Source organism: Megalops cyprinoides, chromosome 15 (genome assembly GCF_013368585.1).
Source record: "Megalops cyprinoides isolate fMegCyp1 chromosome 15, fMegCyp1.pri, whole genome shotgun sequence".
In the NCBI taxonomy this organism is placed as follows: domain Eukaryota; kingdom Metazoa; phylum Chordata; class Actinopteri; order Elopiformes; family Megalopidae; genus Megalops; species Megalops cyprinoides.
In genome coordinates this window covers 12338535-12351769 of record NC_050597.1, presented here as the reverse complement: position 1 = coordinate 12351769, position 13235 = coordinate 12338535, and the positions used below count along the sequence as shown (strand labels likewise).

Genomic DNA, 13235 nt, shown 5'->3' with positions numbered 1-13235 from the left:
TTGACTGAAATGCAGGTCAGACATGTGCCGTTGTCCCGAGTGCAGTACAAAAGGTGGAGGGCTGTGAACCTGTGGGAACTGGGAGCAGGAAATGATGTCGTAACTCTCCTCACACAGGAAGAGGAGGCGGCAGAGCCAATCGGGCCAGGGTGCAACAAACCTGAGGCAGCTCAGGCTAAGAGCGAGGAAGACGAGGGCGTGGCCCCTGACAAGCAGGAGGAAGACGACGATGAAGACAGGGATGGAGCCCCGTGCCCTCAGAGGGAGAGCATAAAGCCAGACCCTCACGAAGAGCTGGAGGACAAGGAGAAATCTGGGTAAGTGGTCCTCTCTGAGGCTCAGGCTCAAAGCTGTGTGAGGTCTGCCTCCTGGGGTAGAGCCTGTGATCGCCGGGCTCCGGGGCTCTGGGAGGAGACCTCGTCAGAAAGCTGCTCCTCATTTGTTACTCTAAGCGGGGGGAACCAAAGCCAAAGCAGCCTTCGGTCTGCAGAGAAAGCTTTCTGCTCCTGGCTCCTATTTCACTTTCATTTGCTCTGGCCCTGCTCAAGCCCTTCAAGCTCGCTGTTTGCATGACTGAAAACATGGTAACACGACTGGTCTGGGTACAGCCTGCAGCCAAGCATGACCTGCCTTATTTAAACAGCGTGTTGTGCAGGGCCGTGTCTGTCTTCTCTCTGCTGTGCCGAGCTGTCTGGAGCCCATTGAACACTGGGCTGCTGTGATCTATGAAACATCATTTTTTTCCCCCCCTTGCTTTCTTGAAACCATCGCCAGTGCTTTTTTCTGCTACTTCCTGCTCTTGCCACTAGCTTTTTCTCATCTTTAGGCTCGTGTTTTGTTTTATTGTGTTCTGAGCTTTCACCTAAGGGCTTTGCCAATTAAGAATAAACAGACATACAGATCCATTAAAATCAATGTGTGCCGTTTCCAGAGTTTAGGTCAGACTGGTAAGTTGCCAATCTTGAGATTCTGAATGGAAGCAATTCCTGGGACTTGTGAACTTCTGCTCTTGTTCAGTGACTATGTTTAAATGCACACGGTGGTCAGGATAATGGTTCTTACTCTAGTTGAGATATTATTTCATATAAGCTGTTTACATGCCCTTTAGAAAATCACTGCCACTAACAATCCTGTATATATGATTATCGCAGAATCCTAAAAAAGCCTGGTAAAGCACAGGTGTGCATTTTCTCGGTAATCGTCTTATATAGGAAAACAGCTCAGAAAATGCTTGCTTTTGCATTATCTTGTGTTTTCTTAGCACTTTTTTCAGTGTAGCTTATTGTGAACAACTGTCCTGTCACTCCCACCACACAAATGTGAGCTCATTTTGTTAGCTGTGACAGCTAGGTAGGGAGTGAACTATAACGAGTGAAAGATTCCCTGCAAAACATCAAACGTGCGCAGACGTAAACCTGCAGGAGGAATATTCTGGATAAAATCTTATTCTGAATAAAACGACCTTGGCAGAATACTTGAATGTTCGCATTAACAAAGCAGTATTGTGCATGTAAACATAGTCCATGAAACTTGATCTGAATCTGATTGGCCTATTCAGGGTTCTATATGAGTTTGATGCGCTCGAATGTGTAGAGCTTGTTTGTGTTAGCTTAGAGAGAGTTGGTTTTTTTTTTTTTTTGCAGTATTCTGGATTTTTCATTCTCAGTGGAAGTGCAGACATCTGTTGAGATGGTGCAGTGCAGCCCAGTGAGATGCACATACACCTTCTTTTAAGCTTAGGCATCTTTCGGCTGCCTCTGCTCACAGCTGAATAAGGAGCTGCTGGATATGTTTGTATGCTATACAACAGAGACAGTCCTAGTGATCCTCAGGTTTAGACTTTCTTCTGGTTGAGACACAGAGACGTTCTGTGTTGTTCCGTCGAGCCTCCTCTGTCTGACTTTGCTCTGAAGGGCAGAGACAGTGTAGATGACATTGTGGAGTGAAGCCAGGTGATGCAGTGAGTCAGTGGAGAGGAGTTGTGCTGTCAGAGCCCCAGAGCCTCTGAAGTTACAGCAGCAAGCGGCAGCAGCCTGGGCCTCACAGAGAGATCAGGATGTTAGCCTTGTGTGGCCGCGTCACTGAGCGCGCAGCACTCGGCAGAGTCGGATCTGTGAGCTGCCTGGAACATGGGGCTCCCCCAGTTTGCGGCGCCCCTGTAGTTCCCCCCCCCCCGCCCCCCCGGCTTTGCTCTCTCCTGCGCTGTGCACCTGCTTTCAGATGTGAGCCGATAGTCCCCGTCCAGTGTCTGCCTGCGGCAGTGTTCCAGTGCTTACTGGCCTTGGAGTGGGCGGTGTTGCTGGGTAGACAGGCGAGGGATGATGCTGATTGTACTTGCGGGGAGCTTGTGTCTACCTCTGCCTTCGTTTTGGGATTGGAAGAGGGTACCGTGGCAGTGGCGTTGCCTTCGTGAAGCGGGGCCAAAGGCTGCTCCTTCACCGCGCTTTTTCCTCGCTCTGCTTCCTAACGTGACGCCTTGTTACGCTGGCTGAGCTGTTGTGTTGTGCTGCGCTGTGCTTTGCTGTGCCAACCTGCGCAATCTGCTGCCCGCCTCCAGCCCTGCTCACGCCCGCAGCGCCCCTCTGTGGGGACGAGGACTCGGACAACCTCAGACAAAGCCGGTTTCCCATAGTAGCGAACCTGGAGACCCAGGGCTTGTAGCCTGGTTTCCAGAATGAGCCAAAGCAGCTGTGGGAGTGTGTTGATTCGCAGAACTGTCAAATAGAGTCAGGTCAGGGACATCAGCCTCATTCTGGAGGAGGGGAGGGGTGGTATAGCTTACAGAGTGTTCTGTTAACATTCAGCCTTTAACGGGAAAGCAGTTTTGTTTGTAGGAGCCTGAACCAAAGAAGTACAACACAATGGAGAAAAGAGGGAAGGAGAGAGGTGGGAAAGGGAGAGGGAGGAGGCAGAGTGAATGAGGGAAAGAGTGAGGTAGGAAGGGAGCGTGTAGAGTGAGTGGGGTGGGGGGGGGGGGGGTGAGGTAGGCAGATAGGGAGGAAGTGAGGGGTGATGAAGGTGATATAGTGAGGGGGATGGAGAGGGAGAGAGGGACTGAAGGAGGGAGGTTGGTGACCTGGATGACTCTGGTCTCTGAAATGGGGAGCGGTGAGCTCGGGGAGGTGTAATGGATGACCCAAGGCGAGTATTAGTTTGGGTATTATGGGTAACCCGGGGCACGGAGTAACTCACCCCACAGTGAGGCGTAGCTGGTGTGTGATTGGTGACGTAGTGCAAAGGGTAGCCAGCGCATTATTGGAGACTCAGGGTGAGGGAGTGCTCAACTGTCTTTCTTGCAGGGATGACAGCAGTCAGGAGAGGGAAGGGGAGGAGTTTGAGTGTTACCCCGCGGGGATGAAGGTGCAGGTGAGGTATGGGCGAGGCCGCAATCAGAAGACGTACGAAGCCACTGTGAAAGAGTCTGACCTGGAGGGGGGAGAGGTGCTCTACCTGGTGCACTACTGTGGCTGGAACGTCAGGTAAGGCAGGACCTGGGGATTTCACCTATGCCTTTCATTTCAGTAGAGGTGCGGATTACCTTCAAATAGGTACTCCCTGTGCATAACCCAACAAATATTTCTCTGTCACGAGGCTCCTTCAGTTCGCCTTGGAAAAAGTTCCACTTTGGGACTCTCAGGACGTACTCCACTGTGGCTATCGCCATCTAGTGGCAAACACAGGAAGGCAAATGAGAAAATAAAAAATTGGCAAAATTCAAAGTGTTGATGGTTTGATTTTCTGTAAGTGTACACTTTGAAAAAAAATCTGTTTCGCTTGCTCTGGAACCCATCTGTCTCCCTCATGTTTCTCTTTGTAGTTAAAAGACAGGACTTACTCTCCCCCTACGAGCCTCAACACTGACAGATGGGCTGGGTTTTTTCACAGTGCCTTGCAGAAGACACATGCTGTTGCCTTAATCAGTACCGATAGAACATTCAGAAAAAGAAAACGCCTTGTTGCCAACCTGTTACACTGCACCAGGCAAACTTAACCTTAGAGGCTGTTCAAATACTGTAGTGCAGATTAGTTCCGCTGCGATGAGATTACCAGGCGTGCTGAGCGATGACCCAATCCGCCTGTTCGTTAGGGCAGGTTAGACCTCTCCTCGTGAAATAATGTTGTCATGTGGTTCTCTTTGGAAGGCTCTCGGTGAATCAGCTGCCTTTTTTTTTCTTTGGCATTGTCGTTTCCTGTTTAAGCGATTTGCATTTCTCCTTTTGTCTCACTGGTGTGTTTTTTTTTTTTTCCCTTCAAAAAAAAAAAAAAAAAAGCTCTCGCAAATGAACCGGATCAGGCAGCCTGGTCATGTTCACCCTGTTATAGTTGGTCATTCATTTCATGCTACAGAGGTTGCGTTTATAAACTTGTTTTAGACTTTTTTTCATCCGTTCTACATTTGTCCGAAGGGACTTGGTTTAGCATCCATCCATCTCTTTATGTTCTTGTTGCTTTTCATTGTCACGGGCAGGGTGTCTGTGTGTGTGCGTGCATGAGCGGTGCATGTGTGTGCACACGTGATGATTCGGTCCTCTCTTTCACCAATCAGGTATGACGAGTGGATAAAAGCGGACAAGATTGTGCGGCCGGCCAACAAGAACGTCCCCAAAGTAAAGCACCGCAAGAAAATAAAGGTGGGACTTCCTGGCTTGGGTGCCTGTTGGCCTGTTACTTTACATATACTTATCTGGAGCAACTTGCATAGGTTACAGTCTTTTACATGTTACCCATTTATACAACTGGATATTTACTGAGGCAATTCTAGGTTAAGTACCTTGCCCAAGGGTACAACAGCAGTGCCCCAGCGGAGATTCGAACCAGCAACTTTTTGGTTACGAATCTTGCTCCTTACTGCTATGCTACATTGCCAACCTGTATGGCATAATTTTAATTGGTAGAATTTTCCTGATGTTTAGGAGGTCCCTTATGGGTCTGTATACATTTATGGAGCAGGTACATGTCACTTTGTAATACAAAGTAAAAGGGGCGGAAGCATAATTTGTACTGTTTATACCCAGGTCAATCATGAAATGAAATGGAACATTGTCCATGACTGAGACCTCATGATTGTTAATGACTGGTCTGATACACGGCAGAACAAAACGGAGCGAGAGAAGGACCGGACAGAGAAACTGACTGACAGGGAGGACCCTTCCCCATCCAAAAACAATCGCGTCCACCGCTCCTCCAAATTCAGCGCTCCCCACGACGGCTTTTCCAAGCTGGACAACCACAGCGACAAAGGGACCGAACACTCACCCATCAAATCCATTGAGATCACGTCCATTCTCAATGGTTTGCAAGGTGAGATCAGTGTGATCAAAATCACATCATCTGTCTCCTGATGATTGAGAATTTGAAAATGAAGAAAATTTAGAATGATTGTGGACTGGAACTGTGGAAAGTTTTAAATCACTGACCTTGGAAAATGATACGTCCGTTGATTCATTTATAACACAAAGGAAACCAACAATTTTTAATTTTACCTATTCAGGTGAATATTATGGGCACTTACATGACACATGCTGAACCATTGGTTGGAGTGGCCTGAAACTAATATTCAACATGTTTGCACAAGCCTTCTGAAAAGTTTTTCATGAAAATAAATACATAGAATAAGTAAATGAGGTCTAAAGTGATAACCACTTGGCTGACCAGCCTGAAATCCACTACACACATATTTTACCCCATGACTAATCATGGCTCCTAAGTCAATGCTGATATCTTAATGAATGTAGCAATCACAAGACCAGGAATTCTTGACATCTAGATACCCTATCTGTGGTAATTCAGTATGTCTGTCTTTACCCATGGGGGATCAATAAAGTATACGATTAGGTATGTATGTATTAGTACATCAGTTTGTACTGCTGGGTATTGCCAGAATATAAGAATAAGAATATAATCACAGTGCCCCATTTGGAAATTGAGCGTGTCACCTGATGGTTATAAGACATGGTCCATAACCACAGCGGCACGCTCCTGCCCAAGTGTTGGATGGCTTGTAGATCTGGGCCTTTGAGAAGCGTCTTGGCTGAAGGCTCAACTTGGCATGGGGCTAGTGGGTGGAGCACCTTGGCTTTCTTCAGGTTGATTTTGAGTCCAGGAAAGATTTTCCGCGTTGGCGGAGCCGCTTGCCCAGTGCTCAGGAACAGGTTGTGTGTGGGCAATTAGACGGCCGTCACCTGAAAGCAGAAGTTCACGGCTAAGCTGTGTTGTTTTTTTTTTTTGTACAAGTCAGGAGGCATCTGTGGTTGAAGTGCTTTCCATCTGTTCGGAAGCAGATATAGACTCCCTCCTCCAGATTTTCGGTTGCTTGCTGCTCCATCATGCTAGAGAAAAGGGTGATTAAGGTGGGGGCCAGTGAACAGCCTTTACTCGATGCCATTAGAGATCGGGAACATGCTGTCTTGCTTTGCATGTTGTGGGATGTTTTTTATTTATTTATGTATTTTTTTAAAGAAAGCCAGCTGTCTTGTTGTAGTCTTTTGGTCTGTTAATGCAAAATATGAACATATTTTTTTGATGTTTTGAAGAATTTGAAGCAGCAGGGATCTATGCATCAATCCCAGCCTTTGGGTGGTGTCATTCATTGAAATGTCACATCCTGCACGCACAGCATGGTCCCACTCGTTTCATCATTCTGTTTCATTCTGCCGTTTCCAGCCTCCGAGAGCTCGACCGACGAGAGCGAGCAGGAGGAGGAGGACGAGGGAGACCATGACGAAGACGAGCGGGCCGGTTGCTGTAGCGACCACAGGGAGGGCGGTCCTCCGGAAGGCCCCCAGGCGTTGGAGCATTGGAAAGGCAGCGGGAGCATTCTTGAGGGGGGCGGCAGCGGCGGCGGCGGGCCAGCGGCAGGGGAGAGCGCCCTGGAAACGCACAGCCAGGACTGTGCGGAGACAGGCAAACGCAGGGGCCAGCCTGACCCGCAGGGGGAGGGGAGCGGCCGAAAGCGCAAAGCGGAGGGCCTGGGGGAACGCGCCCCCAAAAGCCAGACCAAAAGCAAGCCCAGGAGCAGCGGCAGCAGCAGAACTAGCGACTGGCTGCCCACTGGCTCCCCCAGGAGGCTGGGGGAGAGGGGCGCGGGCCCCACGGAGGGGTCCAGTAGCAGCAGCTCAGAGGACGAGGGAGAAGGCCCCATGGAGCCCCTCGCCGAGGGAGTGGGACGGGGCCGCAGCAAAGCCAGGGGATCCCCTTCCAAGAAGTACAACGGGCTGAAGGAGAAGACAAAGGGCGGGAGATCCTCCGGGTTCTGGGAGGTGCCCGAAAAGCGGCCCAAGCTGGCTCTGGGCACAGATGAAAGGCTACCCAGCGGCCGCAACAAGGGCCAAAAGGATGTGTGGTCCAGCATCCAGGCCCAGTGGCCCAAGAAGACCCTTAAGGAGCTTTTCTCGGACTCGGACACAGAGGCAGCAAACTCCCCCCCGCCGGCCGTGCCGCCCCCCGAGGAGCCCCGCTCTGACCTGGGGCAGGAGGACGATGCGGGCGAGGAGAAGCCGGAGCCCGAGAAGAACCGGGAGTTCCCCAGCAGCGGCAGCAACTCAGTGCTCAACACACCCCCCACCACCCCTGAGTCCCCCGCGCTGGCCAGCAGCACCGCCGAGGCCCCCAGCCGGACTCAGTCCTCCACGCCCCTGCCGCCGCCCCCTCCGCTGGCCTCCGCCCCCCCGGCCTCCCCGCCCCGGTCGGGCCCCGCGCTGGGAGAGAGCGCGGGCGGCCGCAGCGAGACGGACAGCAGCACAGTGGAGGTGGAGAGCCTGGGGGGAGAGCTGCAGGAGCTGCCCCCCGAGGAGAGGGCTGGATCCCCCTCCATGGCCTTCGAGGGCAGCCTCTCCTGCAACAGCAACTGCAGCCTGGCCCTCAGCAGCAGCAGCCAGCTGGAGAGCGAGCAGAGGGCCAAAGGTACAGTGGGGGTGGCCTTGCTGGGCGTGGGCATGGAGGGTGTCTAAAATTACATTACATGATTACATTGTTGTCATTTAGCGGACGCTCTTATTCTGAGCAACTTACATAGGTTGCAGTTTTCTCATGTTATTCATTTCTACAGTTATTTACTGAGGCAATTCTGGGTTAAGTACCTTGCCCAAGGGTACAGCAGCAGTGCCCCAGTGGGGAATCGAATCAGCAACTTTTTAGTTACAAGCCCTGCTCCCTACCGCTATGCTACATTACCATCCCAACTGCCAACTACTAGTAGCAGTTCACAGGGTACTCTGCACCAGCTGGTCTCTTGAGCCATCGTGTGTTGTGTCTCCCATGCAGTGCTGGCAAGCCAGAAGAGGCCGAAAGACTCCCAGATGGGCGGCACTTCAAAGAAACACAAGCGGAGCCACAAGAACTCAGGCACACACCCCAAAAAGAGCCGGAAAACGGGTACGTCTCTCCACCGCCCACCCACCGGCCCGTCGGTGCCAGCCCGGCCTGTCTGCGCTGGAGACCCGGGCTTCCCTCGGGAGCCGAGCTTTGTCATTAAGAGCAAACAAGATTTATCAGGGGCAGGTAGTACCAGCTGCTCGTTTCCCTCCGTCTTTGGCATCTACAAGCTCATTATCAGGGCTCCATTAAAACGAGCCGTGTAATCATGCTCCTTTTCATTCCAACATGTTTTACAAGCCCACTACCGGCTCCTTGATGGGTATTTCTTTGTTTCCTTTTTTTATAGGCATCCCTTCCATTCTCAGCTATTTTTTTAATTGTGGTTTTTTTGGTATATGCTTCAGGAATGTGTCAGAGCGTTTAGTATCCTTGACCTAGCTCTAAACCACACATTTGGTTTATCAGACTTGTCCCAGTGTGTGATTTAATCCTTGATCAAGGACAAATGGTCTGGGGAGTACTGCAATAACGTATAACACGGGTAAATGTGCCATTTCATTGGATCTCTCATGCAGTAATTGTCTCTCTGAGACCAATTTGTCAAGAAAACTGTTTTTTTTTACATGCTGGCAGCCTAAAATAACTATCATCTTTTTCCAACAGATTTCAGCTTAAGAGATGTTTTATCTTGGCAACAGTTTATTTATTTATTTATTTATTTATTTTCCACATAGAATTTCACTTCAGTTGTAGCAGAAATGAACAAATTGTAGTCGTGCTCCATACATGGAGGTCTGCTGACCAGGGACTGGAGTAGGGCCTTCTTCACTGCAGAAACCATGTATGAGGAACCAAAAAGTAAAAATACTTTCATTACACTATGCTCCTCTTTTTAGAGCAAATTGATTGGCTGGGTAGAGGGTAGGTACAATGACTCTGTAGTTTCAGCTTCCTCTCCCCTGGTAGAAGCTTTGGGGCTGAAGGAAGATGTGGAACTGAGTCATTCAGTCCAACAGAGAAGATGATGGATGAGCAGGCGGAACCAGAATTGCGCAGTTGTAATTCCTGGCCATGGTTCCAGCGGTGTGACTCAGGCCTCCCCCTCTGCTCTCCCTTCCACAGCGCACAGCAGCGACAGCGAGGACCACTCCACCAGTGAAAACACTGCCAAATCCCCCGCCTCCAAGACCAATGTGGTCATGCCTAAATGCCCCAACAGGACGCCCCCTGCTGGCCACAAGTACCACAAGCACGGGGACTCTGAGCACCATGGCCGCACGCCGCGTGTCTACGAGTGGAGCTTTCAGATGTGTGAGTGTCACCTCCACACCCACTGTGCAAGCTGACTCCTCTGGCTAATAAAAAGAACCAGTCAAAGCTCTCAAACAATTTCTTAACAACGTACAGGGCTCTGTCGGTTATGACTCTTGTTCAGAGTTCAGTGTGAGCAGGTAAAAGTAAAAATTGTGACCACAATGACCGGAGGTCCACAGCAGTGGAACACAAATAGCTTGGCACAAATGACACAAATTCCACCAGCGTAGGGTTCATCAGGCAGGGTTCCCTTGTTATGCTATTGTGTGACCCTCTAGCGGCTTGTGTCATGCTTCTAAATTGCTCAGATGATGTCAGTGGAGGTGTGATTGCATTAGCTACACTTCAGCATTCCCACACCAGTAGGCTACAGGGGGTGTTTCAGAGCAGTGATCTTAATTTAGTGTAACTTCTCATTCCAAAAAGGGGGAAAACAAAGAATTTAAAAAAAACAAACACAAATACAAGTTCTAGAACTAAAACACGATGGCAAGACAAAATGGGCTCAGCACAGTTGTATGTAAATTTGGGTCTGTTCCATCCTGTCCTTGTGAGGAACGCGGCAGGCATGCTAACTCTGATGTGTCCTGCTCTGTGTGTGGTGACGTGTAGCGGACCTGGAGAAGATGAGCAGCTTGGAGAGGATAGCCTTCCTGCAGGAGAAGCTGCAGGACATCCGCAACCACTACCTCTCTCTGAAGTCCGAGGTGGCTTCCATAGACCGGAGACGAAAGCGCTTGAAGAAGAAGGAGCGAGAAAGTAAGTATGATAAAGGTGACAAGATTAATAACTACCCCACTAGTTTGCTAAAGTTTACGACTAGATGATTGCTGACAGGTTAACTATGGTGTTTGCCATGGTGTTTTTGCATCCTTTAGATTATACATTTCTGAGTGTCACTCTCATATGATATGTGTGATTTAAAAAATCTGCACAAGATTAGGTTTGGGCATTTGTGCATCCTGTGTGTCATTTTTAATGGACTTTTCCATCAGTTGTACAATCGTTTGAAAATGTAAAATATAATCACTTGAAAAATGGGTGGAGTTACTAGCCATTTTGAGTGCCAAAGATCTCCACGATATCAGTGCAGAACCATTACAATACATTCATTTAGCAGATGCTCTTATCCAGAGTGACTTCCAGCACAATAGAACATAAGTGTCAGACCCCTGATAGAAAGGGAAAGGAACTTCCTGACATTAGTCCATGATTTTATCACTGGACACCAGAAACATGAGCTTTCTATGCATACTGCAAGAGTAGATTTTCTTGTCACACATGACCTAACCCTGATGACATGGTCAGTGAAGCGCATGTATTAGAGAAGGCGCTAGGGATATAAACAATGAAAATAAATGAATACATTTAAGGATATGCACTCTTCAGATACCAGTGTACAATAAAAAATATGCTAACATAAAAGCAGCTGCACCATTTTTTAAATTGAATAGAAAATATAGGGGAATATATTCTGTAGTCAGTGTTCACATTTTATGATTTCAGCTGAATGCAAGGGTTTTAGCATGTTATTGAAAAGCCCTAGATGTGTTTTAAATCGAAAGATGACAGGTGCTATTATCTCTAGACATCCCATGATGCTGTCTTTGGGTTAGCTCTGAATGATTTTTTTTTTCTATTTGTTCAGCATAGGAGAGTATTGTAGCAGTCATAATGTATTGCTTTCATGATGCGCCTTGAACATTGTGTTTTTCATTTGCATCAGCTCAGTGCTGAGTGCAGTAGTGACAGTGACTGTAGCGCCTGAGCTGATGTGACTTTGCCCTTCGGCAGGTGCAGTGGCAGCTTCCTCCTCCTCATCCTCTCCGTCCTCTAGCTCCCTAACAGCGGCCGTCATGTTGACCCTGGCGGAGCCGCCCGTCACCGGGTCCTCTCAGAACTCTGGGGTGTCCGTGGAGTGCAGGTGACACGATGCCCAGAGGCCCACAGCACTCTGCACTTAACCAGCGTCCACAACCCACACCCCTTTTGCTCCTTTTAAAGTCCAAGTCTCACCGAATATGCAGTACGCAGAGCGGAAAGGAGCTCTGAATGTCTGGTGTGAGCCGTAGAAAAGTGGTGTCTGCCCTCAGGGACTGGTGTGCTTTATAAAAAAAAAATCACACAGTTCCCTGCCTCTGTGACATCACTTGTAGAATATCTGACTTTGTGGAAAGGTCGAGAAGACAAGAAGACAAGTGCATGATGAAATTCAGAAAACATTACAAATGTTGTTCCTCATGGTCTTTTTTTTCTTAACCAGTGACGTGGCTGGCCTGCTGGTCATGTTTCATCTCCACAAAACTCAGTGTGTCTGTTGGCTGGTGTGGTTACTCTCACACTAGTGAGCAGACACCACTTGTTTACTTGCTAGCAGTACATGCTAGCTAGGGAGCCAGTTTACAGTAAGCTAGCTACCTGCAGGGTAGCATTAATTGCCATGTGACGTCACAGCCAGGTGTGGCCACCCCTTTTCTGTTTGCACCTTTTAGGGAGTATCAAATTTTATCATTTGCTTGCATTTCAAGTGAAATGACAGGTAAATTAGATTTTTTTACAAATATAAAATAATTTATATACAAGGTGGTATTTGCACCTGTAGTGTGTGACAAGGTCTGCTCCCGAGACTTGGACTTTAAAAAACAAATTTCAACTTGACAGACAAACAGAGGCACAAACAAACCAGAAAGAAAACTAAACAACGAGCACTATTTTTTATTGACAACTGTTTTCTTGGCAAGCTAACTGCACTTAAGTGCACTTTTATGGGGGGGGGGGGGGGGATACAACAAAAAAGTACAATGGACTTGTTTTTTTTTTTTTTTTGTTGATTAAGAGTTTTGAAGTTGTTTTCTTCAAGCAATAATTATTTTCGATTTGATTGTGTCCGTTGGGTATGGGGGGGCGTTCAAGTTTTTTTCCTTCCACTGTGGGTAGGGCACTTTTCTGAACTACTCTTTGAAACTAGCCCCAAAACTTTCTTTGTATGTGATTGCAAAATTGAATACAACTTCACCTCTAAAAGTACCATCAAAAATGACATCCCCCATCCCACCCAGTCTCTCCAGTGTTTCTCTGAATCCCTCTCCTTGTTCCATTCAAAGTCTCCATTATACAAGTGAAGTGGCTCCCTCTGAGTTCTGCCTGTGTGTTTGCGGACGGTCTCTCTCTGTTTCTCTGAATATTCTGCAGCGGCGTTGCAGTGATAGGACCAAGTGCTTCACTACTATAAGAACTTGGACAGGTAGTCTGTTGTCGAGAAAATTAACTGACAGCCATTATTGTATGAAAGCAGGAGGAGATATTTCAGTGCCTTGTAATTCCTCTTTGGGCACTCATACACAGACACAATGCCGTGAACGCATTTGGCCCTATCGGAAAACTCTGTCTCAAGCCCTGGTGGTTCACTTCCTGTTTACAAAACACTGAACATGGATGAACTGAAAAATGTAAAGCACTGTCTAAATGTATCAATGTATCGCAAAACCAGATATTTGTTTATATGGAAAAAAGTAATGGATTGGTACTTTTATATCAATGTGCTCATTAAAAAGATGATTGTGGATGGCAAAGGGGAGAGACATGCACTTGAAAACTTTTTTGGT

At 48.1% G+C, this 13235-nt stretch overlaps 1 protein-coding gene across 2 annotated transcripts in view; it reads left to right on the top strand.

Moving 5' to 3' along the window:
- Positions 1–11743, top strand: part of arid4b (AT-rich interaction domain 4B) — a 49334-nt gene extending 37591 nt beyond the window's left edge. Inside the window, exons 16-24 of one of the 2 annotated variants that reach the window (XM_036546915.1) lie at positions 118–317; positions 3300–3479; positions 4547–4631; positions 5094–5301; positions 6664–7902; positions 8263–8373; positions 9439–9627; positions 10243–10389; positions 11425–11742. In XM_036546915.1, the coding sequence (XP_036402808.1) occupies positions 118–317; positions 3300–3479; positions 4547–4631; positions 5094–5301; positions 6664–7902; positions 8263–8373; positions 9439–9627; positions 10243–10389; positions 11425–11558 (2493 nt within the window). In that variant the 3' untranslated portion in view covers positions 11559–11742. Of the gene's footprint in view, positions 1–117; positions 318–3299; positions 3480–4546; positions 4632–5093; positions 5302–6663; positions 7903–8262; positions 8374–9438; positions 9628–10242; positions 10390–11424 lie in introns of both variants that reach the window. The other variant, XM_036546916.1, reaches the window with a different exon arrangement.
- Positions 11744–13235: the final 1492 nt, after the last annotated feature.